At 31.4% G+C, this 26,773-nt stretch overlaps 1 protein-coding gene across 6 annotated transcripts in view; it reads right to left on the reverse strand.

The window, feature by feature from the left end:
* The window catches only part of Csmd3 (CUB and Sushi multiple domains 3), a 1,141,260-nt gene that overhangs the window by 31,180 nt on the left and 1,083,307 nt on the right, over positions 1-26,773 (reverse strand). For all 6 annotated transcript variants that reach the window (XM_087190703.1, XM_087190702.1, XM_087190706.1 and 3 more), the window contains 8 exons: positions 26,461-26,634; positions 21,413-21,586; positions 17,709-17,882; positions 16,746-16,931; positions 14,729-14,902; positions 12,507-12,689; positions 7,997-8,173; positions 1,613-1,792 (listed from right to left, as the gene is read on the reverse strand). In XM_087190703.1, the coding sequence (XP_087046829.1) occupies positions 1,613-1,792; positions 7,997-8,173; positions 12,507-12,689; positions 14,729-14,902; positions 16,746-16,931; positions 17,709-17,882; positions 21,413-21,586; positions 26,461-26,634 (1,422 nt within the window). The remainder of the gene's footprint in view (positions 1-1,612; positions 1,793-7,996; positions 8,174-12,506; positions 12,690-14,728; positions 14,903-16,745; positions 16,932-17,708; positions 17,883-21,412; positions 21,587-26,460; positions 26,635-26,773) is intronic.

Consider the following 26,773-nt stretch of genomic DNA (forward strand, 5'->3'; position numbering starts at 1 on the left):
ATACAGTGTGACATGCTTTATTCTCCTGGTAGAGTTCCTGAAGCATCCCTGGAATTAGTCCCTCTAGGACGCTACTTTTTCTTGGCAACATAATGGCTAATGGTTGTCAGAGATTCTTTTACAAAATAGCAAGCTGTCTGACAACTAAGGGGAGGCAAATAGAGGGTGACCTAGTATCCAGTATACTGAAACTGATAAATTATCAGTTTTAGGTAAATTATTTTTCAATAACCTTTACACAGACTAGGAAGCAGGGTGGTTTGGCTACAGATAGTGTCAGCATTGCTACAGAAGAATTTAGAAACAATCCTATAGTATTTTAAAAACACAGATCATGGGTCTGATTACGTAGCCATATTGGTTTCTGTAACCATTGAGATTTGTGTGCTAAAACTTACAGTTAATAAGCCAAGTGTAGTCCAAAATCTGGAGTGAGACAAGCAAGAATACAATGGCTAGAGCACATGAAAAATAGCTACATTTGTAAATACTATTTTCTTTGAATTTTAAGTAGGCATTGGTATTTAGTTCGTTAGCAGGTATACCTGGGTCTCCACAACTGACGACTATCAGTTTTGGATTTGTAAATGTATTTTTACATTTAAAAATTTTATTTTGTTTAATTTGATTTAAGTTGTCCTCAAGTGAATATAGACTGGACAAGGTAGAAGAGATTAAATAAAATGGAGGGACAACAACTTAAAAGTCTAAAAATGAGAAACAATTCTAATACGACAATCTATATGAGTAAGTCTTTGGTGTTCTTTAATATTAAGAATTGGCATGAATTAATGAATGAATTAATCAACTTCTAAAATATAAAATATGTGTTCATATGTTTGTATATACTATGTATTCATAATGATATGCTTCAGAAACTGTATAATCCAAAAAGTAGAAATTACATTGGATTATAAGTCATCAGGGAGCTATTAAACTACCAATTCACAGACATTTAAAAATATATATGAATGAGAAATCTCAGTTAATAAAAATGAAAATTATTATATAATATGTAAATTGATATTATATTTATGATATTCTATAAATAATCATAAAAGCAGGTAAAAGATTATGAAACTATTGCAAGTGGGACAAAATAGTTTAAAGTAGCAACTCTATTCCTACATCAACTAAAAGAATAATATTAGAGTCTATTATTTGAAGAAACAGGTTTTCATTTTGGTTAAGAAAAACTACGGTTCTATAAACCAGGCTGATTTTTCTCAAATTAGAGAAAGTATTTTTTTCCCATTCTTGAGTGACTTTACCTAAAGGGTACAACACACTTGAGTTAGAATTCATTACGGGTCCATTCTTTCTCAGATGTTCACCCATCAATAAAAGTAACAGTACGATTATATATTAGAATACATCATACCTTTCTTCTTTTTGTTGCATTAAAACCCACTGTACTTACAATAATATATAATGGTTTGGTCAAAATATAATTTTTAAATTGTATAAATGAACAGTATTTTTTTAAAAAAAACTTGTCAGTTTGCAGTAGCAGAGAAAGAAGAAGCAGAATAAAAGTTTATTTAAATGTACTTTAAAATCACATAGAAATTAGGAAATTCATGGTTTTTGCCGTGGAAAATCATTTTCTTACCTCTGCAAGTGGGCATCACTCCACTCCATGTGCCGTTCGTGGTGCAAGTTCTGACTCTGGAGCCATTCATTTCCATTGTGTACCCCGGCTGGCACATGTAGGAAACATTTTGTCCCACCACATAATCATCCCCGTATCTTAGTCCGTTGGCAGGGATACCGGGGTCTCCACAACTGATGACTATCAGTATCGGATTAGAAGAGCAGATGGTTAATATGTCATATATTTAATGGTGAGGAGTGGTAAGCATATGGCATCCTCAATACATAAGTAGGGAACATTTGTTACCAGGTCATGAAACACAAGCGTATTTAAACCTCATACTGCAGTTCTTGATTATGATTGGGTATGCTGATTACAACTTCTAAACATATGGTTCAGAAATTCTGATTTTGACTCCGAAAGGCTAGGTTAATATGCCATTATGTTGTAGAGCTCTGAGGCTGTAACTTTCAGTATATGACCATCAAGAAATCATAATACAGAATCAGATTTCTAATACAATACTTGAAATCTTTATTTATATAAGTGGCTACTGACATCTTTAATTTATCATGTTTCTTGGACTGAGAGAATATTTTCCACACGGTATCAGTCAATTGAATATTATAATAGCTTTTAATTAAAATAATGCCAAGTCCACAAAGAATATTCTATTCAATAAATAAATGAGTTTATGACAAGCAGGGTAATATATCTGAATTATGGGCTCCGTGCAAAATGAAACTGACATGGTTTGTGGTGGATAAATCAACTTCTCATAATAACCAGTCAGAAAAATAAACGTGAAGAGATGGCAGCTTCTACCCTACATACACTTGCTATCTAGATTTGGGATGGGTATTCAGTCTTCCTAGTGGTGTCAGCATAAGCCAAGCACAGCTACTGCTTTTGTTGTTGTTGTTGTTGTTTTTTGGTACTGGGGATCGAACTCAGGACCTTGCGCTTGCCAGGCAGGCGACGGAACCACTGAGCTAAATCACCGGCCCAGATACTGCTTTCTTCAACCCCACAACTCCAAGCATCTAACATTTCTGACCCTCCGCGTTCAAGGAAAGTACAACAGCAGTGCATGGGATGCGATCCATCTCCTGTGTGGAAAGACAACCTCCCAGAGAAGGAATGGGAATGGATCGGCAAAGCAAAGCCAAGGGTCATCAGGCTGTGGGGAATAAAAGGCCTAGAACACAACCCAATAATTATGAGGAGGAGAATGCTCAGGTCCAGGGGCCCCAAACCCTCAGTCCCTGTCCCGATGGCCCAGTAGATTTCAGTTGTAAAAGACAAATTCAAACGTAAAATTGTTAAGAATTTCAGGTGGCCATTGAGAGCGTCAAGTTGTAAGCACAAGATCCTTCTAAACACAGGGTTCTTAGCTCCACTGGTCTCCTGCCCATGAGGGGACTGCATGCATCATAAAATTATTTATTCTTGAGGTCATATAAAACCTTTCAAAATGACGAGATAGCTTGGAAAATACAAATAACACAAAGCAAAATTTAAGAATAAATTTTAACCAAGATTAAAAATAAGCCACAAAGGGCCAGGGATTTAGCTTAGTGGTTTTACCGCCTGCTGTGCAAGCACAAGGACCAAAGTTCGATTCCCGATATCAAAATAAATAAAAGCCACAAAAGTGTTAACAGTTTATGAGACACAGGATTTAATCATAATTTGATCAATAAATTGACCAAAAGTTTTCAGAATGGTAAGAAAAAAATAATTACAAGTATTTTTTTCTGGAGATAACATCATGTAGTATACTTTTTAGTCTACCGAATGGCTGTGTATTTAAAAGGGTAAATAATTTTATCAGGTAAACATGGTTTGTTCTCTCTTGCTCCCACACTGCATCTTGAATTCCCTCAGAATGGATTTAATCATGAAAGACCTTAATAGCATTTCAATTAGGTTATATTTGTTTATTTTCTACTACAATTTATGAATGGTAAGTTCCTTTCAGAGTATTCTAAAAGCAAGAATTTGTTTTTGTTTTTGTTTTTTGGGGTTTTTTGGTACCAGGGATCAAACCCAGGACCTTGAGCTTGTGAGGGAGGTGTGGCACCACTGAGCTAAATCCCCCGCCTGAGTCCAAGAAGTTTTGACTATGGCATTTAAAAAAGAATATTTTTAAGGAACCTTCTCTTGAAAATTCCAGAGCCTTCAAGAAAGTTGATAAAATCAAACTTATTGGGTCTTTTATCTGACTTCTATTATTGTATATAAGAAGACTTCTCTTCCTATGATTATTGATGAGGAAAAGATTTGTTTAATTGTACAACTGAATTGGATATGAAATCAAATAATTCTGTTCATTACCAAAAATGGTATTTCATTTGAAATTTCAAAATTTATAACCACATGAAAATGGTTATAAACCTTCATTTTATTTTACTTAACTTTAAGATATTCTTTATTATAATCATAATTCCTAAATTAGGAAGGGGGAATTAACAAGAACATCTAGAAATTGTTACTTTCTGGACAGTGTTTGCACAACCTGAATTAGAATCTTGGCAAGAAGGAGCAGCGGAGCAGTTCGGAGGCCCATGAGCTAAGATGCAGCCACCGAGAGAGAGGACAGAGGGCTTATTTTACACATGCACTAAGGAAGAGTCGTGCATACTGTGGCAGCATCATGAATGAAAAGTCTGACAATAACAGCTTCAGAAGGATTTGTTGGTGACTTCCTAATGAAGTAAAGGCCGGTCAAATGGCAGTTTCCCATAGCAACAGTCTTTGTAAACTGCACCTGCTCTGCAAGTCAATTCATTTACTACCAGCTTATTCTCAACAACCAAAGGAGGCTTTGGGTTTTTTAGGCAAAACCTTAGAATGACAGTTCATTAGGGTTTCATGCTAAAATTTGGAGAAGTCAGTGCTTGTTAAGGGTTCTGTGATTTATTTCAGGAAATTTTTTTAACAATACCAAAAAAATCCTAAATATAAATCACACAGAGAGAGACATATATGGACTTGCAGTAATAAATTTCATAAACACATACACACATATTGTCTCCTTTCTATGCTGTTCTATTCCTGGAGCCCAGTCTAGTGCATGACTCATTATGAAAGATTAAATATTTGTTTAAAGAATAAAGAATATAACGAGTACATGAAGGAAGAATTAAAATGTCAGTTCAAATTTACAAAAGTACATAAATTCTTCTAAAATTTTGAATTTGTTTTGTGGAAGGTTTCTCATTGCTATAAAACTGGTGCACATTTAACAATATTTATGAAAAATCTAATTATATAACCTCTGCAATAAAAATGAAACATAATTATGCTAGTTCTACTCAGACATTGCTACCTCAAAACTACTTTCTCTTTTAACTATTTATTGTTGGCATTATAAATTTGTATTTTTTTCATAAAAGATCATGTCCCCCCACAAGTTTTATAAACATAATTCATTTTAACTCAATATCTAATGGACATTTTTGCACGTTACTACCCATAGATCCATGTAACTTATTTTAATGACATAATATTGCCTCATGTAGATGTATATATAATATACTTTATATAACTAAAGCCTTATGAATTGATGTTTGAGTTATAATTGAGAAATAAATTTTGTTCTTTATAAATTACCCAGTTTAAACATTTTGTTAGGTCAGTACAAATAGATGAAGACGTGTAAATTTCAAAATGTGCTATCAGAGACCTGATTTAGAAATTTATTCATTTCAAATTAATATTTAGGTTCATACATATGGCCACTATAAAAATGGTATGTACACAAGACAAATAAATTAAATAAAAATTTATTTAAAACATGTATTTTCCTTGAATTTAATATTTTTGGCACCCCATGAAAAATAATTAAATTAAATGGAAAGTTTAACCCATTGATATGGTAAAAATTACTGCTCAGCACTGAGCTTTTCAAGGATTCAAAAAGTAGTTTTTAAATACTTTGTAATCTCAGTTTCCTAATCTATGCAAAACATGTTTAGAACAATCTCCAAAACTTTAAGACTCTTTTAAATATATCAATCATATATTTAAAATAACTTTTACTTAAAATTAGTGAGAAGAAATCTGAAGTGCTGATTTGAATTCAATGTTATCTTCCCCATATAAATGCTATCAGTGTGTTACATTTTTAAATTACAGAAATGTAGGCTGTTTTGATTTTCACAAAAATGTCTTTGGTTCATTCTGGTAGGTGGTTTTTGTTTTGCTTTGTTTTGTTTTTCATTTTGGGGGGTTTGTTTGGTTTGGTTTTTGGTTATGGTTTGAGTTGTTACTAGAATGTTAGATTTCTTTTTCTTTTTCTTTATTTTTTTCCCTATTAAAAAAAAACTGGTAGACCTTCCTGGCTTTTATATAATAGTAATTTATCATTGAAAAGGTAATGCTTGAATTACATTTTTCAATACAATATTTCTCTTTGAAGAACTGACAAAGAAATGAAGTTTGTTTAGCTTTTTGATATGGTATTTATAAATATTGTGTTTCAAACTATGTAATTTTTAACTTGATTAAAAATCCCTAGGGAAAAATGAAGGCCTTTTAATTAAAAAGTCAAAGTCATTTTCAATCACAGGAAATGGGATATTAAATTTATCTTTACAAAAGCTGGAAAACGTCTTTGAATAAAAGAATGCAGTATTTATCCATGAGTAAATAAAAACATTATTCATTGTGAATGTATTATTCAAGAGGTCTTTTTATTCTGAATGTACTACTTAACTCTCTTCAATAACTATAGATTGGAAACATAGTAGATCCCAGAACCTATGTGCTATGGCAGTTTTAAAATTACAGGCTCTACCTGCAAGTAATTTAAAGTGGAATTAGAATGGCAAATCATGTATTCTGATAGAAAAAATATTATTCATATATTTTGCTCAGTTAACAGCTATTTAATGAGCTGATATAAAAGGTGAATAAGAGTTTTAAAGGCTCAGATGGGATAGTGTAGTATGCAAACAGTAATGCATATCTGTTAATTGATAAATTGTTCAGAATTCCAAAACTGAGATATTCTCCAAATTAGCAGGAGGACTTTTGGTTTACTTCAGAATGCAGAAACAAGAAAACAACTGAAATCAAAACAAGACAAAACAAAAACAAGTACGCGAAAAATAGGTTTTGAAGCAATAACATCAGCCAAGCAAGCACAGCAATCCTTGAGTGATGGAAACAAAGTACAAGAGGACAATACATGAAGCTGTGGGAATGAAATTGAAGGTTCAGTGGAGATCCCAGGAAGTTGGAGATGTCAGGAATGTTCAATGTCTGCCAAGGGAAAACACGCAGTGAGAGGAACCAGTGTAGAGGAGAGGCTATTTGGACTACAGCCAGAAAGGCTATATGGGTTGGGCCGTCTAAGCCCGAAGTGAAAGGATTTAATGTTTTAGTCTTGCTTTGGTCCTATTATTTTCTTTTTGTTATTCCCTTTTAGAATGGGTAGATTTACCTTATACCATTGTATTGAGAATTAAGTAACTTGCTTTTTTAATTTTAGAGTGGTTTACAACTACTTATGCCTTGAAACTCAGAGTAGGCTTTGATTTGAACTTTTGAGCAGTGCTGGAACTGCTAATACTCTTGCAAGTCTTGGATTAACTAATTGCATTTTTTATAATCTTATAAACATGAATCTTTAGAGAGTTGGAGGTTTAATATTATCGTTTACATCTAAAATGTCCCCCCAAAATCTAATGTGTTCTTTTGAAAGGTGATTGGTTCATAAGGCACTACATTCACCAGTGGGTAATTAATATTGTTTAGATGTTGGAACTGATTTGAGAAGGTAGTCACTGGAGCTGTGACATAGAAGGGTATCTTGTTGTCCCCATTCCTGGCTCTTTGCTTCTCTTTTTACTTCTTTACTGTTATGGATTGAGCAGCTTTCTTCTGCCATGCCTTTTGTCATGTTTCTGCTATGTAGCCTCTTGATCATGGACTACACTCTTAGGAACCATAAGTCAAATAAACCTCTCTTTCTTTAAATTATGTGTATGAGGTTTTGGGTCCCAACAATGAGAAAGCTATTTCAGTATGTCTTTCAAAAAGTCAAGTTAGTTATTGATTTGTGTTGAACTGGCAAAATAAAGCTATATCTGTTGTATTTTTAATCTTGATTACAGCCGATTAGTCATCATTATTCTTGAAATTCTACTGAACTATATTTAATAGCATGACTTTTCTATGATCTCTGTTTCTTCTGTCAGCCAATATAGTATCTTGATAAGCCAACTCATACTTAAAGTCACTAATGTGCACTTTAACTATAATACTATCATGTGTTAACCTGAAAGACAATAAAAATATTCAAAACCTTGCATGGTTTTGTTAATAACAAAATATATATTTATATACTCAAATTTCCTGTAAATAATCACTTTTAAATACTGAATAAACACTTACTTGTACAGTTAGGCAAGCTTCCTGACCATGTCCCATTGGCTGTGCACTGTCTAACTGAAGGTCCAGAAAGAATATATCCTTCCATGCAGGAATAGATGACTGAACTGGAAAATGTTGTGCCATCAATTCGAAAGACTTTCCCATTGGCTGTTGTTCCTGGGTTACCACACTGCACAGCTATGACAAGATGTTTAAACATGCATAAAAATGATGCAATTAGAAATCCTTTCCATAAGAGTTAATGACTACATGATTCTTTCAAATTATCCAAAAGAGCAATAAAATCTTTCAAAATAAGTGGTGAGCTCTCTTTTATAAGTTACCGAATTCAAGATGAATTTATGTTGATTTTATTAGCTTAATTACTGAGATAAATTACTGGAGATAAATCATAATAACAGATTCATTTAAGACCATTGGTAGGAGCTTCAGTAAAAACTTCACAAAATAATTAATTGCAGAGTACTGCCTTTGGGTTCCAGAAAATCTTTCAGAGAGGGATTATAAGGCCCTCTGCTTAGAAAACAACTTAAATAAAATTGGAAGCAAGGTTACAACACTATGATGCAATAGATAATTATTATATTTATAGTCCAGGGGCAAGCATCAATATGCAATTTAAATATTATAGGCATGTACACATATTTGTATATAAATATATAATTGATTTGCATTAAAAGGTTATAATCTCCATTTTGGGGCCAAGGGGTACAAAAAATAAATGAAGCACAAAAACAAAGTAACTAAATTTTCATAAGAACTTTAATTAAGTTTTCAATATATCCTAAACTGGAGTCCCAAATACAAATTTTTTAAATAATTAACTATTATATAATATGTGTATAACTGCTTGTCATCAATACAGTACAAATACATTTTTAAAATACCTTAAAAACAATTATAAAGCAAATATAATAGTAAATTTTACGGTAACATCAGAAGATATTTTGGTACTTTAAAAAATTTAAGGCTATGTTCATAAATATGAAGCATAACTATAAATGGAGAAAGTCCCATTTATATCCCCTGCTGCTTCGTAAATATTTTATTTTCACTGTCATTTGTAATGGAGTTAGGTGTGTATGTTTATGCATTACATTTTACATATGATGATAAAAGTTAAACTTTAGATAATATTTTCAGCAGAATCTAGCACAGAATTACCATCTTTGACTTGTTGGGATGTGTAATTACCATTTTCCAAAATAAAATTCTTGTCATATTTATTTGTCATGTATCACGGTACATAGACCTGATGCAGTGCAAGAAGGATTTGGTAAGATGAATTGTTTCAAAATGTCATGTAGTTTATGTTTTGAAATAGGAAACTAGGTCCAGTTTTATTTCTGCACAACAGAAGCAAGAAATTTGATAGTCTTGGTGGTTTCAAGCTATAGCTAAATCATGCCATCATTCCTGATCTCATCTTTAATTTCTCCACACTTAATATACACATTTCTCTTAGCCAAAATATTTTCATGTGAACTAAACTCAAGTAAAATGAACTTCCCCAGTATTATTTAATCCTCAGAACAATGCTGAGTTAATATTAGCATCAACACCATTTCTTGGTAGGGAACTGAAGCATAGAAAGATTAAGCAACTTACCCAATGTCACACAGCTAGTTAAGGGCAAATAACTTGTTTAGTATAAATTCCTAAGGATGATTCTGATTGCACAAAATGAAAGAAATGGATCATATTCAAGCTTGTATATGATCTCTTTAAGCATTATATGAATTGAATACTTGTGTGGCAGATGCTTTATCTGAATGATACTTTATATATTTGTCTTTGTTTTGTTATTACACTCTACTCTTGTTTTAAGGTCATTGTATAATTTTATATCAAAGTAACAAGTAACCATTTCTGATAGGTCCAAAAATAAATGAAAGTATACAAATGAAAGCAAAAGACCAAGAAGTGGTAACACCTGATCAAATAATTAGTCATATATATGTGTGTGTATGAATACATATTCATTTCAATATTTTGAGAATTGTGCTGAGAAGTTTTCCAAAACTGAAACATTACCATTGTAAAAGTAGAACTAGCCTATTCCTGCTGTTTTGTAATACTATTGTCTTAACATCACAAAACATTTCTGTCATAAAATTCAGAAACTGATTGGCTTTCTGCATGTACATATTGAGAATTTACCAATCTGATTTTTATTGCTAACCATTATATTTAGTTTAGTACTGTTTTGCTTTTCTACTTTTCTTTTCTTTTTTTTGGTACCAGAGATCGAACTCGGGACCTTGTGGTTGCAAAGCAGGCGGCGGAACCACTGAGCTAAAGCCCCGCCCCTGCTTTTCTATTTTTTTGATTATGCTACCTAATACATACACAATTCTTTACACTGGTAATATTTTTAAAATAAATAACTAAAAGTATAATTTCGGGTTCATTTTAATTATTGAAAAGTATTTTTAAGTTGTTTAAAGTATTTAGCTTTGGACCACCCAAAACATTATATAATACTATGCACTTATATGAATAATGTAAATTTTCGTTTGCTTTAGCACATTTCTCTACCACACCATTTGCCATATTTTTGTAAAACTTTTTAATTTGTCAAAAATGCTATGTTCATTACATTTGCTTTGTTCTATTTATTGAGTAAATTAAGTAACTTAAATTATTTCATGTTTTTATTTTTAATATGCTTTATGTTCATATTTTGTGAAATTTTTTATATTTTATTGTAAATTAAACCAATATAACAACAATAAAGTTACTTGAAATAAAGAGATTAAATTTTCTTAAATTCATATTTCTATTCTATTTGAGCATTTCCTTTTACAATTTTTCTCATAAGAATAACATTTTCCAAAGTTCTAATGAACTATAATTTTAATTTTATTTTTAACTGAAATTTACATGTTGCACTTTTTCTAATATTGTTTCAGAAACTGAATTTTAATGTTTTATTGATTATGCACCCATATATTATATAAATGTATAACTGTTTATATATTTTCCTAGTGTAAGATTTTTCCCAATTATTGTTACTTACAAATAATTAGATACAAAAGATTATTCTCATGATTGTATATTTCCTATTAAACTTATTTTCATTAGAAAAATAATTTCTCACAAGTGGTAAAATAAATTAAACAATAGATATATCCTATGAATTTTATGTATTTTTGTCAAATTACTCTTAAAATATAATACAGATAATTTTGAAATACTCCAAAATTCTACTTTTCTGTAAACACACACCAGAATTTCACATGACCATTTTCAGCATATGTGAAATGATGTCTGTATGTTAAATCATAATCTTCGGATTAGTAGTTTTCTTGAATTTATTTAATACATTTCTTTTGTTTTGTTTTTTTTGTATTTTCTATTTATATCTTTTGCTCACTCATTTATCTACTAAAACCTGTTCATCTAAGTGATTCTAATGAACTCCATTTATGAGAAAATATTTATTGTGTTTGCTACAACTGATACTTCTCCTATCCATAATGCACATGTCAACAAGAAAACGTCAATAGCAGTCTGCATTTCTTCTCTAAAACAGTTTGTAGCTAAGCTAATCAAGGCGCTGACGATCACTCATGTATAATGCTGCATAATGATGCCTATAAAATCCTTATGGAGGATTTGCCTTTGTTAAATAGTTTTGAGAAATAAAGTGAGCAGTTTAGTCTGCTTTGCTGTATTTTGCTCTGTGACTAAGTTTTTCAACTCTTCTTCCTACATCAGCTAGTTTTCAACTCTCTGTTAATATTATTAAAATTCATCCAGTTTAAAATGATAGCTATATTTCCTAGAATATGGATACTAATTTTAAACAGAATTAAAATATTTTCAAAATATAGTCAATCAGAAAATTCACAAATATTTTATTGAGAATTATTTCCTATTTACAAACTGATATGTTTGGTATACCCTCAAATTTGCTTTATAAATAGCTTTGCAGGTTTATGTTTTGAAATAAAACAATCACAAAAATACAATTTACATCACAAGAATAATTTGCAACAATATTTCATTCCTAACCAAACTCTTGAAGATTTACTCATGTTAATTCTAAGTCAATCAGAACAAACAAGCACTTTACTCAAAAAAATTAAATTTGATGATTTCTAGTAACTAGTAAATGTATTCTACAAATAAAAATTTACTTTTAAACATCTTTCTATATTTTCCATTCATACAAGTTTGGAATGTAAAATATATACTGGAGGAATAATTTATTTTCCCTACTGTTTACAATAAATATAAACCTTTTAATTTTTTTTTTACTTTTTAACTCTAAGTGCACGCTATGCTATGAACAAATTTCGTATGTAGATAACCAATGAGAATTTTAAAATATAATAATTATTTGTCAGTTCTATTACAGAGTGGTGTCTCTAAAACTAAAATACTACAGTTTTTATTTCATGGTTCCAAAGTATCATTATCCTAGAAATATTCCACTGAATTTGAATGCACGAATGCACATAAAATTTCAGCATTCTCAATCTGTTTGGTTTCTGCATGATATTACCTTTGCATTCTGGCTGCCTTCCACTCCAACTGCCATTGGCTAAACATGTTCTTTCTTCAGAACCATGAATGATGTAACCCGTATAGCAAGCGAAACGTACAGTGCTTTTAGTTCTGAAATCACTCTCCTGTCTAGAACCATGACCTGGAGTTCCTGGGTCTCCACATGTGCCAGTAGCATCACCTCCAATACAAGAAAGTTCACGTTAACTCATTTCAGTAAACACAGTAAGTTCACAATTTAAGCTAAAATCTAGTAGGCATTTATTTTTATGCAAGACGTGTTCTTTTAACATGAGAACTTGACTGAGTAAAATTATAAAATTATAATTCATATTTCCCAAATTATTCCAGTAATAAAAAGTCTAAATAAAAACAAAAGAGTTGCAGAGTATGGTGTTGTTTCTTTGTCAATGATATGTGGAGACATTAGAATGTTTATAGACATTTCATTAATATTTCTAGAAGCTAGTAATAGCAAGTAGAAAATATATACCTGACATCCCCACAGATTCAAAATAAAATTAAAATTACAACTTGGATTCTATAGTTTACCTTTTTCCTTCTCTTAGTTTCCTAATTACTGATAATTAGTGTTTTATGCTTGCTTTATGTTTAATTATGTCTTATGGTTATTACCCTAAAACTGTGGTTTGGCAAGCATATAAATATTATAATTCTTCATATAGCCTAACATTCCCCTCCAAATTTCTCTACCAGTGACTATTGACCAACAATGAATGAAATAAATTATAAACCACCAAAAATTACAAACTGGCATAATTCTCTAGTAAAGATTTTGTTGTTCAATTTTTTATTTTATTGTTAAGAATTTACTCATTTTGGTGTTTTTCTCACTTGCTAAATAATTCTAATCAAAGTTGCCATCATATCAATACTTATTGAGACAGAGTGAGGAAGAGGAGAGAGAAGATAAAGGACAAAGTAGTTGACTCCATAAGCATTGAATATGCTGTCTTTCCAGATGGCTTTTGCAAATGCTCTGTTATTGAGAATTCTTCCTTGCATCTACTCGTTTTTATGTGACATGATTTTAATAACCACTCAAATTTTAAGATAAGCATATTATTTTTAAACATCTATACACATTCAGTAGCAGGTTATTAATGCACTGATGTTTGTATGTGTAAAACATGTGTTTATGTGTTTATATATAATCAGTTCTCTGAGGTTGATTTTTCTGTTTTACTCAAAGATTTTAAGTGTTATGAAAATCATTTTTAGAGTCACATTTTAAATGATAGCTTTTTAAATTCATTGATTAAGTGTAAAATCCCAATTACTTCTCAGAAATTAACCAACAATTATAAAAACATTTGGCACCAGAGTAACCATTTCAAACATTCTCCTTCTAAAAGGAAAACAATGTAAAACAACTACTAATAAGTTATCCACCTGATTTCCACAGAAGTAAAATAATTTAAGATTGACAGTATATAGATAAAAAAGAACAGGCATAAAAATAAGCAAAGTATCTATTTAATGGGTAAAAATAATTAGTATCAACTAGGGAGCCTTATTACATCTAAATTTTAAATTATATTTTTGAAGACAAGCAGTAGGTTAGTCATCTTAGAAAAGATTTATGGGGTACTCTGAACAGATTATTAATTAAAATAGGTTTAATATTAATTTATTCAAAGATAACTAGTGGGGTTGCAAAAATCTCAAAAGATGTATGTTGCATTTTAGTAATATAGAAACGTAGGACAGATGAATATTTTTATAAGCCTTGTTAGGTTAGTTCAATTGAAAACATTTATTTTTAATTATGCTATTAGGCAATCAATTGCTTAGAAAGTTAAATAGAAAAAATACTCTGGCAGAAAATCATTGCCTTCTGGGGAAAATTGCATTTCATGTATACTAAAATATAATAGCTACTTAACCTGAAGCAGTTTTGTCATTTTTACTTTTAAGAAATGCTCTTCTCTCAGGGTAGCATCCTAAAGCTCCGTAATTTTTTATATTAGACACTACACAGTTCAAAAGTTGCACCTACAATACATCATCTGGATGATCAGTTTTAATTTGCCTCTGAATTCACATCTCTTAGGAGTATTGCAGATAATATACAAGCGATGGTTCAGCTTTTCTCACAAAATTTTTACAAGAGGAACACACGTATTACATCTTTCAATTTTGTTTATATTCTCATAAGAGTGTAATTTCCAACACATTGTCCAATTTCCCAAGTGGTACCTGAACAATGAGGCTGCGCGCCACTCCAGTGTCCATTCAGTTGACAGGTTCTCGATGACAGGCCTAGAAGGGAACGCTTCCCTGTGCAGGTGTAGTGAACAGTAGCCCCAAAACTGTACTTCTCGCCAGACAGGACCGCATTAGGGGGAACGCCAGGGTGTCCGCAGTCAATCACTACAATACATAATTATTGAACATAAAATTTTTTTATATCTCCTATCGAACAACCTGAATGAACTTATTTATAAAATAATTAGGAAATAAATGTTCTACTCAAAATTCCAGAAAAGAAACATTTCTCTGTGAAAGATGGCTTTTTAAGCATATATGATGTTTGCAGTTCCAGGAGCTATAGGGTTAACCTAGCCATCCTAATGATGAGATCAAAGGGAAGTGACAAGTAAGCATCAAAATGTTAAAGTCTGTGGCATTTGTGATTGTGTGCCTGCCCATATGTGTGCATATGAAGTGTGTGTGTGTGTGTGTGTGTGCGTGTGGACAAGGATACTCAAGTTGTTAGGAGAGGCATGAGACTGGTCAAATAAGGTTACAGGAAGCCACGTGGAACTCAAAATGAGAATGAACAGAAATTACGAAGAATTTTGAGAGTAAAGGAGATGAAATGAAGATGGATATATGCTTCATAAGCAACATTATAGTCTAGTATCATTCCATGCCAAGTATCCTGTGCAAAGAACATATTCAGTAGACTGTCATCTAAAATGCTGCTAGGTATAACACAATTAGAAGTCAACAGATTGTAGAATATTCTTTAATAGCGAGAAGGAGGTAGGGTAAATAGTTGGTACCTCCTCTAAGTGAACTTGGAAAATAAATAGTGAAATATATTCTAGATTATCAAACAGCATACGAGGAAACAAATTTACTAAAACCTTTGAATAGATAGCACATTACCAAGGAGTGTTATAGAAAATGAAAAGACAAAAATTATATGAGAGTTAAGAAAACATGAAGAAGTTCAGAATTACATGACCAATAAAAAGATTTTTAAGTGTAATATCACTACATAAATCTATGTAAGTGAATCACTCAGTTGGGCTACTCTTCTGAAAGAAGAATAAATTTCAATTAACAGGCCAGTCTAGTAAGTAATTTGCATGAAATATAAAATTTTATAGGCACAGTGCAAAATTTTTGTTTCTTTGTTAATCCATGAGTGTTGTCACAAACTCTCTCAAAAACTCACCTCATGAATGCAAAGGAAATACCTCTAAATAAAACATGATCATAAAATAATTTTACAATTGAGCAGTTTAGTATAACCAAAAATTATTTGATTCCTTGACAGAGAAGTCTTCATTCTGTAAAGTTATTCTCTTCCCTATCATGTCAAAGCTTCACAAAGTCTTTCAATTTGAGATCTGTCAATAGACTAAAACCTCAGAATTAATTCACCTGTCTTCACCAAATTTTGATTTATTCCTTTTACATTATTTTTCTCACTACACATATGAATTATATATATTTCTGCTATTATTTATTTTCTTTATATTCTACAGCTCTTAAAACAACATATAACAAAATATGTTCAATGTTCAGTGACTTGAAAGATGTGTGCATTAACAATTATTGTGTCTTTATTTGATAAATATTGAGCAATCATAAATTTTAAGTAACATCCTTCTTTAAACACCCAAGTATTCTGAAGCACTGATGGCTTCTTAAGATTTATTTTACCTCAAAATGTGAAATTTGATAAAAAATAAAATGTACTTGCTATTTAAGGATACTAATAAAAATCATAGTGTATAAAACTCGTTTTTCATATTCTATTTGCTTTCATAAATCTCAAAATCAATGATGGCAGAAAAATATTTACAAATTAATACTAAGAAAGATTGTATTTGAATTGATTTACTAGAATGTATGAGAAGTGTAGTTTCAAAAAAATAATGAAATTAATGCTGATATAGCTCTAGCTATTTTATAAAGACGTTAAACATTCATATTGCTTCCATGACATTTTCCCAAGGAATAATTCACATTATCTACTTACTGATACATTCTGGTAAAGGCTTGTCCCATTGTCCATTTGGTTGACATATCAAAACTGAAGATCCAAATAAAAAATAGCCAGGATTGCAGTCATAAAATACCACAGTGCCATAGGTGAAATTTCCATGTTCTATTTTACTTTCTCTTTTGGAATTGGCTGGAATTCCAGGATCGGAACAGTTGACAACTGAAGAGTCACAAATTTTAAAAGATAGTTTTGGAATAACATGCAGATACTTACATAGATCTCTTTTAAAAATTTAGAATCTTAATTTCAGAGGTAAAATGTAATCAAATCAACGAGAGATTCTGAAAGTTAAATTAAACCATGGACTGCATAGATAATGGAGTGAAATGAGTTGGCAAATTTTCTGATAATAGCAACTGCATAATAATTATTCCAAGTACAGATGTTTTAAAAATTACTATGTAAACTACCATTGAACCACAGAAAAAGCATGTAGAAAAATTATATTTTCCTTGTATTTTATGAGACAATATGAAGTCCACTATGTTTCCTTGCAAAATGAGAACTCAGTACATAATGGCCTCTTTAATCTATTCCTGTATAAAAAAAATAAGAAGTAAATCTTCTATGCAAGTATCATGGAAATCCAGGTCCCAAAGACAGTTTTTCCAAAATATGGACAAAATGAATGCTAAAGGTCAATGTTATTAGTTATGAAGCAAACTACATGTAAGAGTGATCCTAAGGACTTTTTCTATATGATTGAAAAGATATTCAAGTTAAAGTTAAGTAGAAGTATAATCCACCAGGTTTAATTTTTTAAAATAAGTTAACAATTTAAGAAAAGGGACAGAATTGCTAACACGATGACATCAGCCTTAAAGCTTTTGATTATATTAGTTTAACACTTTCTGCTCTTCTCCCAAGCTGCTCCAGATGTGCCATTTTGGCTTAAATTTATGGGTGTCCCAAACTGGTTAATGGTGACACTTTTACCTCTGCACACGGGTGGAGGGTGGCTCCACTGCCGGTTGGTCTGGCACTGTGCTTTGGTGGGCCCTTGCATGAGATACCCAGTATTGCAGGAGAATGTTACCACATCGTTAAAATTGAATCCATTTCCACTTGTTCTTCCATAAATCGGACTACCAGGGTGACCACAGCTAACAGCTAGAACCAATGGTGTGAGAGAACAGACCAAAACATTTTGTTATCAATTATCATTTGAAAATTAAACTTAATGATTTCAAACCAGGTAGAAATGCTACCTTATATGATGATATTCATGTAAAGTATTTGTACTAATCCAAAGGAACAAGCTAGCATGAAATAATACAAATAATATACTAGCAAGAGAAATATATTAGTAAGCCAAATTAGTTAAAATTATGAGTTTTACATAAGTAGTGCCAGATATTTAAAACTTTATAGTACCAACTTCATTCTCTTTAATTTTTTGTAGATAAATATAAAATTTCAAGGAACCATGGGGGAGTTACTGAAGTTTTCACTAGTTAATAGCAGCAAGGAACAAAATTGAATGAATTGTCTTTTTTCTAGTTTAAGAACTAAAGGTATTGAAAGCATAATTTTTAAGTATTACTTTTGAAATTTGTTCCTTAAATATTATTTACACAATCAACTTTATGAATAATAGCTTGATAAGCAAAAGTGTGCTTGAAATGTAAACTCACGTGACCACACAAGGTGGATAATATGAAATGATTCACGTGGTGCACAAGAATTCTCAATAATATGTGGAGGTATCAGTGTTGATATTCTTAAAACCAATTAATCTCACTGGTTTATTTACTTCACTATGGCTATTTGATAATTGAACATGATTTTGCTTGGAAATCATATTCTCAGATGAATTACTAAATGTTTTAACATTAAAATCCTACTATAAATTTTATGTATTGCTACCTTTCCCTAAACACTTCATATTTCAATGAACTGTTTTACTGCATCATCTCACTCTATTAATCACAGCAACTCTGGTAGCAGTGCTTTATAATTGGGCACAGGGAAAGATCACAGTAACTTTTAGTGCTTTCAAAATGACCCAAGAGCAATTATTTTTCAGCGGTATTGTTAATGTCAGCCTACTCATTTAGAAATTTAACTACATCTAATCTTTAAAATCATCAATAGAAAAACAGGTTCTACTCTAAGGGCCAATCTCATTTATAGTTTCAATTATTCATCAGGAAAAAAACAGTGGTATTAGGTGGTTATGCCTGAATATAAATGAAAAGTAAAATACTTAGGACAAATCCAAGCAGAATATTAGTGTCCTTAAATCATTAGACAATCCAGTAACATGTATGGATGTGTGTCTTAGAAAAGTAATTTTGTTAACTGTATGCATTATTTACCCTGTTTTCTCAACACACATAAGTATTTTTTATGAATTAGGATTCTAATAAATTTTGGTAGGTTATATCAAAATTTGACAATGAAGGAATTTATCAATATGAGTTAGTCATATATTAAGTAAAATATGTCCTATACACCTAAATTTAAATATCATGTATTAGCACCAACAATCTCTATTCACTGTTGTATGATGCTATAATTATGACATATTTATAATAGTTATCCACTAAATAAATTTTAACAAAGTAAGAGAAAAAAGAAATACATACATATTTAATTTTAAGATCCAGAATAGGATAAATTGTGACCTGAAATAATGTGTGCTTCTGAGGACTGGGTGGAATAAGAAAATGTAATCATTATTCAATTCTATTTGTATTTTTCAAGTATAAGTCCTAATGCATACACAGCGCACCAGAGCCAGCATGCTTGATTTTTCCCCCTTACTAACAAAATACATTCCGCAGGAGCCTTCTTTCCTAATGGACTCACTTCAATAGGGTCTAGACAAGGACCTGTGACTGCTGGAGTCCCAATAGCCACCAGAAACTCTGCTGCAAAGGGGGTAGGGAAAGTGACCGTTCGGGGTACTCCTTTGGGTACACAATGAATGGGTCCAAATGTTCTCCCAACATAAAACAGCAGTCTGAAGGGGAGTACTGGTTAGGGAGGAGGAAAGCAAATGTTCACTCCCCAGTGGAATTCACAACAGCCACTCTGACTTAGAGCCTCCTGTGGACAGGGTCAGAGGAGGTGACGGTAAGAAAGAGCTCTAGCCTGGGACAGCCGAGTGGGAAAGTTCTTGCCTAACACATAAAGCCCTGGGTCTGCTTCTCCACACCACTGCCGAGGTGAAAGAGAGTGAGCTCTGTCCGGTGTAAGGACTTTGGCAGATAAATGGTCCTTCGCTGTACTGGTCAACAAGTGAGCACAGTTCTTACCCAAGAGAGAAATTTGTTTTCAAGTCAACCTCTTTGTTTTCAGGTTTAGCTTTTTCATGGTTAGTGACAACCTATGACGATGAAGGAAGCTCTTTTAGCAACATCCATGAAGAGGCTGCATCCCAAGACCTTCTAGAGGCAACTGCACTTTGCCCTTTGGTTAGACCACCCTGCTCACCACTGCCTGCTTTTTCATATCCTGGTCCCTTTCCATCTGACTTCGCTGTGCCCAGAATGCCCTCCCTTTCTCTGGGTGGGAACCTCTCATGAATCCTCTCATAAAAATAATACTAGCAAACAAGTTAATAATAAATATATGTTCAATAGGCCAACCCAAACGATAGGCACAGAAAGAGATCTCCACAATATCACAGAAGAGATCCATCAAAATGGCAAGGCACAGAAAGAGATCTATACAATATCACAGAAGAGATCCATCAAAATGGCAAAGCACAGCAGGTATATTTAAGAAGTTCAAAAAATATTATCTGAAAATCCATCTTACTTTTCATGTATGAATGCATATCTAAATTAAAAGATCCTTAGATATTTGTTGAAAAGCCAAGACCTTAATTAAAATAATTATAAAAGGATATGTAGTTTTAAAGTTTTACATGAAGTTTTAAATAATAAAGATAGTGCTTTAACATAAACTTATACATGAATTTTTAAATATTTTCATCATTTGTAACAAACATTATAACTACATTGCTTAATAATATGGTAGATTTTAAAGCCAAAAAGGTCATACAATATAGACTTTTATGTATTTGCTTTCTTTATAATCCAGAGAAAGCAAATGATTTGTATTAGTCACATAATCAGCAGTGGAACTGAAATGAGAACAATGATTCTTCATATCCTCTCTGATTACTTTTTCCTCATTAATTATACTTCATCAGGAGATAATTTGATGTGATAACTATAGCATCCTAATTATTAGAAGACATTTATCTATCACAAGTATTTCCCACTGTAAAAAGCTTTGTAGTATCATATGAAAAGATGTTAATACTGTTGTACCATGAAGTCATAAAACTTAAATTCTATGATTAAAAACTTGTACAGAACCTTCAAAATATATTCACTTATAAACATCATATTTTAAATATCAAGCTGAATTTAATTTTTCACCTTCATGAAAAACATAATGGAAATTCTAATATTTTTCTCTACTTTCCATGTGTGATTCCTCATGCTCCTGAACACATTCCACTCTAAAGACTGCTACAAAGCATTATAAAAAATGGATCATGGAAATTTAGTTTAGGTTGTGATGTATTTAATATATAAATAAATCTGTTTGTCTTGCCTAGGAAAAATCTTATTCACCATACCATGAGACCAGAGGCCTGTAATACTTTTGCCATGCTTACTTACGCACACAGGATGGGAGCTGACCAGACCAATTGTGATCCTGCTGACATATCCTCACTGAAGAGCCGATCAGCCGGAAGCCAGGATTGCACTGGTACACAACTGTGTCTCTGTATCCATAATTTTCTCCAATAACTTGACCATTCACAATGAGTTCAGGAATTCCACAGTGACCCGCTGAAATGAGTCAAAATAATATTTTAGTATATTATTGTTTTCTGTATATTTATATACATATGTAGCTTTACTAACCTTTTAACTTTTACTTAGCAGAATAATTCAAATAACTCAGTTACATGACATAGAGATAACTATAAGATGCCTTGCAAAACACCAAGTACTGGGAAATTAAAAGACACTTCTATTGACATGGGTCTAGAAGAATTTATAAAATGTTTCAATTTATAAAAATGAAAATATAAAGTAGCAACATTTGAGGAATATAGACAAAACAATGCTTATGAAATAATGTATAGGGGTTGTGTTCTTTTATAAAATAAAAAGGACTCAAAATTCCATCTTAAAAAGGGAAGAAACAGGAGCAAAATAAAAAAGATAAAATGAAGCCCCATTAAATAGACAGAAGAAAATATTTAAGACAATTACAGAAAACAAAGAAATAAAAAATGTATAATAGTATAAATTAAGGCAAAGGTTCTTTCTTATAAAATAGTACCAAAATTGTTAACCTCTTAATGAAACTTATCAACAAAAATGGAGATACAATTACTAGTAACAGGAATAAATGAAGCGATATCAGTGTAGTCTTTAGAGCCTAAAAGGATAAGAAAATATTGAGAATAACTTTACGTTTAAGAGTTCAGAAGAAGACAAATTCCTTTAGAATTATAACTTACCAAAACTAATATAAGATAAAATGGAAAATATGAATAGTTTTCACTTATTATTTGAATTACTAAACAGAAACCTTCTAACATAAAACTGATAAGTTCAAATATTTGACAAAGATAAAATAACATTGGTAACTTCAGAAAAATTTAAGGCAGGAAAAAATCAATCTTACACAAACTCTTAGCAAATAGAAGACCAAAAAATATAATTTATCAATCATAAAACCAAAAATAAAACCTTAACAAGACACATGAAAAAGAACAATGTATTTTATCATCCAAAATGCAAAATTCTCTAACAAAATTTTAGAAAATTAATCTGGCAGCATAAAAAATGAGATTACATCATGATTATCTGAGGTGTATCCACTAATGGAAAGTTGTTTTAAGTTGGAAAATCAGGCACTGTAACTTACCATATTAACACAGTAAAGAACAAAATCTATATGAGTATCTCAATAGATGCAGAAAAATCATTCAGCAAAATTTAATATGTACTCATGATAAAAGCTAACAAGTTAGCAAGAAACAGAACTTTTTCAGTCTGAAAAGACACATAAAATGGCCCAAAAATATATTTATCAATATACTACTGAATGCTTTGCTCTTGATATAAAATAAGACAAAGTTATCTACTTTTATGAGTTCTATTCAATATTGTTCTATTGGTCCTAGCTAGTGTAATACATTTTTTAAAAGGCAGGAAACAACCATAATACTGGGAAACAAAAAGCCAAAACTATGCTCAAAGGACCTATGTAGAAAATCCTATTTTAATAAAAATTTAAGATGATTAAGTGAATTTAGGAAAATTACAGGATACTAGACAGATATTTTTAAATAACTATATGTCATGTACTTGTAGAAAACACATAAAAAGTATAATTAAAAATAAACACTTTAACTTATAATAGTGAAAGATTCTGGGTAATAAATTTAGCATTAAGTACATAGGATCTCTGTCCTAACATTACAAAGTATTGCTACTTCAAAAACTTAAAAACCTACATAAATGAATAAATGTACTATGTGCATAGATCAGATACTTCAATATTGTTAGATGTCAATTCTCCCCAAATTCACCTACAGATTCAGTGCAATCCTGATCACAAACTCACTAGACATTCTTGTTAGAGTTTTGCAGATTAATTCTAAAACTTATCTGAAATGTAAAGAAATTTGTTATATGATCTCAAGTCCTATTATGACATCTTTTTCAACAAATATTGCAGACATTGTTCTAAAAAACAGAAAGCAAGCATCAAATCTCAATCCTACTACATACAACAAAAATTAAAAATTTATAAATAAAAACTAGCATTATAAAACTTCTAGGACAAAAAAGACAGAAAGTCTTTATGACTGATGACCTAGCAAAGGTTTCCTAAGCAGAACATAGACAATAAACAGAAAAGAAATCAAAGAAATAGACTTTAAAAGGTAAAAGATTCCTGTTCATCAAAAGATACTATTTAAAAAATGAATAAGCCTGTCAGACTGGGAGGGAATACTCATAAAACATGTAATGATGAACGTCTTCCGATCAGAGTTTAAAAGAACTATAATTCATAGTTCAAATGTAAATAAATATATGGTACTTTAGAACATCACAAAGGAAAATTTATAAATAAATAATAAGTCCATAAAACTGTGCCAAGTATCAGAAGTATGAATAAATATAATGAAAATCTCATGCAGGAGAGAATCGGGCCTCTCCTTGGTATTCTATTCCTGAGTACTCAAGAGAAAGAGAATACTACAGAAAGACTTTTATGGAAATGTTCAGAGCATTTTTGTTCATAACAGGCCAAAACTGGATAATGCTCTGGTGTCCACCAAGAAGAGAAGGACTGAAGTGTGCCATATTCATATAACGTAACTCTATTCAGCAATAAAAAGAACAAATTATAGATACAACAACAGGGATGAAAGAGAATGAAAGAAATATTACAAAAGTTGTGCCTAATTCAGGAGTCCACTAATATAAATTTCTAAAACAGGAAATATGTGGTGAAAATGTGAAATATGAACAAATATAGTGAGAAAAATCAAACAGCTATCACCTCAGATTAAGGGAAAAGATAGTTCTAGAGTGTGCAGCATCATGAGGAATCTCTGTGAAGTAATGCTCAAATTCTATATCGTTAGAGTGCTGCATTAAATAAGAGCACATATTCATCAGGCTCATATAAACTATATTTATGACATTTATATACTTTACTGTACAGAAATTTTGCCACAGTAAATCAGGAAATACAAACTACAAACAAATATTGAACTGTAACTATGATATCACTATTGATATTGAAATGTTTAGCATAGATTTGCATAACTCCAAAATACATTTGAAAAAGGATGGAGGCCTAGAAAGAGTGGTAGATATGTGATTAGCAAATATGATGAAATGCTGATTGCAAAATCTAGGTGGGAGACATATGCATGTTCACTGTTCATCGTTCTTTTCAATGAAAATAACTCCATAAAATGCTAAGGAGTTGCAAATAAATGCACTAAGCTTAGAAAAACAAGCTTAAGCACGTTCTAGTGGCCATTCCAAGCGAAAAGTGTCTTGGGCTGCAAGAGCATGTTGAGAACGCTGGAGTTCTTAAGTCCTATCACTTCACAAAGTCATAGGATTTGATTGATTGAAAGTTCATTTTCCTCACTATCAACATCCTTTGATATATACATTCCATATCAAGACTAAGGCCTCTACAATACATAATGTTGTCTTCATAAACTGAAGGGCAATTTTTGCTCATAAATATTTGTTATGTCCAGTCTTTCCAGAGAATGTAATCAAGATTCCAAATAGATGACTAAAAATGCACATTATACATACAACATTCAATAAAAAACATTCAGTATGATATACAATAACAGGTTATCAAAGCCTATAGCAATAAATAAAGTATTTATAATTTAGCTTACTTTTAAATTTTCAAACTAATTAGTCAGGAATTGAAACCAATTCACGTTAGTTTAGGAACTAATAAAAATTCATTGGATTATTTAATAACAATAGCATGATGATTTTATTTATTTGCTATTTTCTTTTTTACACTATGCTTTTATAGCATGTTCAAATAAGTTTGCTCTTGTAAAGAAACTACAGTATTTGCTACTGGGTTTTCCAGTGTACCTATTAACAAATGTACCTGAGAAGGAAAGAAATAAGAAATACTAACATGAACTTTTAACAATGCCTTCCTATGTTTCAAATAGTGATTTTTAAAAACCAAGAATACTTTCAAACTTACTAGCAAAACAATGTGTGATTTAAGCTGCTGAGGTGTAGACTTTTCTCTCCTGTATCATATTCCTAACTTGTCGAGAAAAAATGTACAAGTTTTGCAATAAAATAATTAATATAACAAGCAATTTTTAAATTAGTGAAGGAAAAGATTCAACAGACAAGTGAATAATCATTGAAGTAATTAAGACAATTATCTAATTCAATACTTGTTGTCATATCTTGATACTATTTTACAGAAAAATATGGCATAAATCATACTATTCTCTTAATAGTAAAGAAATTTTTGAAGTCTTTACAAAAGATATGAAGCATGAACCGTAACATTCTTTTCATAATAAAAGAGAAGGATAAAAGATAAAACTCTTGTTCAGTTCCTTTTACTGAACAAGTTTTTACAATGAATTCAAAGAATCCGAAAGGAGAACAATCCTTCTTGCCTAAAATTACATTCAAAAAATTATTTTAGGTTTTAATTAAAAATAGTTTGACACAAATTGCAATCTTATAAAATAAAAGGAGAGAAGGTAATTTAAATGCAGACACTTTTTCTTCTTCAGTCAATACCTTAACAAACTGGTGAAAGGGGAACTGAGTAGGGTTTAGAATGAATAAACTGCCACAGCAATTAATCAGACTGAGTATGCAGCCATATAATTTCTACAGTTTGTTTTCACTTTTTTATTTTCACCATGCCTGCAAGAAAACGTGTCTCCTTAATGACGTGATTCTCATTAGAAATATGAGTTGATTAACTGACAGTTATCGGTTTAATAGTTTTTCTACTGTGAGCAATTTTTAAAGTTCGGTATTATCTGATTTTTTGCATCCCTATTGAAGAAAAGAAATGAGCATTTCACATCAGGCGAGGAGGTTTGCCTCCATTCCAGTACTTCTGTATGAGGAAGGTTGGGGTGGGCGGAGGAAAATGAATTAAACACCTGTACCTAAGCATCTGGTTTCAGATCCACTCCAAAGACCTGAGGAAAGGCATTCCCGGACAGTGGAGCCCACAAGCATGAATCCTGAATTACAGGTAAAAATAGCTGTTGAGCCGTATGAAGTCTGCGTTCCAATCTTATTTCCATTTGGAGGCGTAGGTAGTTCTCCACAGGAAATAACTTAAAAACAATAAGTGAAAACCCTTAAAGACACAGTCAATATGCACTTGTAACAAAACCATGCTTTTAACATCTTGAGATCCCTATGATATGACGTATTTACAGTTGAAATTGACATTTGTAAACTATGCTTGAAAGA

The sequence above is a fragment of the Heterocephalus glaber genome, unplaced genomic scaffold (genome assembly GCF_053883595.1).
Source record: "Heterocephalus glaber isolate CG9 unplaced genomic scaffold, H.glaber_assembly_v1.0 deba00001555, whole genome shotgun sequence".
Lineage (NCBI taxonomy): Eukaryota > Metazoa > Chordata > Mammalia > Rodentia > Bathyergidae > Heterocephalus > Heterocephalus glaber.